Source organism: Eimeria mitis, genomic scaffold (assembly GCF_000499745.2).
Source record: "Eimeria mitis Houghton genomic scaffold, Emh_scaff2543, whole genome shotgun sequence".
Lineage (NCBI taxonomy): Eukaryota > Apicomplexa > Conoidasida > Eucoccidiorida > Eimeriidae > Eimeria > Eimeria mitis.
Window position 1 is genome coordinate 861 of NW_013570884.1, and position 253 is coordinate 1,113.

The 253-nt window shown below is 58.5% G+C and overlaps 1 protein-coding gene across 1 annotated transcript in view; it reads left to right on the top strand.

The window, feature by feature from the left end:
- Positions 1-6: 6 nt before the first annotated feature.
- Positions 7-253, top strand: part of EMH_0055310 (uncharacterized protein) — a gene marked incomplete at both ends in the record, with an annotated part of 7,759 nt that continues 7,512 nt past the window's right edge. The window contains one exon of the mRNA XM_013497221.1: positions 7-248. Coding sequence (XP_013352675.1) covers positions 7-248 — 242 coding nt within the window. The remainder of the gene's footprint in view (positions 249-253) is intronic.

Here is a 253-nt window from a genome sequence, read left to right on the forward strand (position 1 = left end):
CAGCAGATGGCCGCGCGAGCGATGCTGCTGCTGCTGTTGCAGCAAAAACTGCAGCAGCAGCTGAGACAGCAGCAGCAGAAGCAGCAACAGAAGCAGCAACAGCAGCTACAGAAGCTGCTGCAGCTGCTACAGAAGCTGACGCAGCAGCAGCAGAACCACCAGCAGCAGCAGCAGCAGCACCAGCAGCAGCAGCAGCAGCAGCAGCAGCAGCAAAACCAACGCTCAGTGCAGCAGCTCTACGCAGATCTCTATA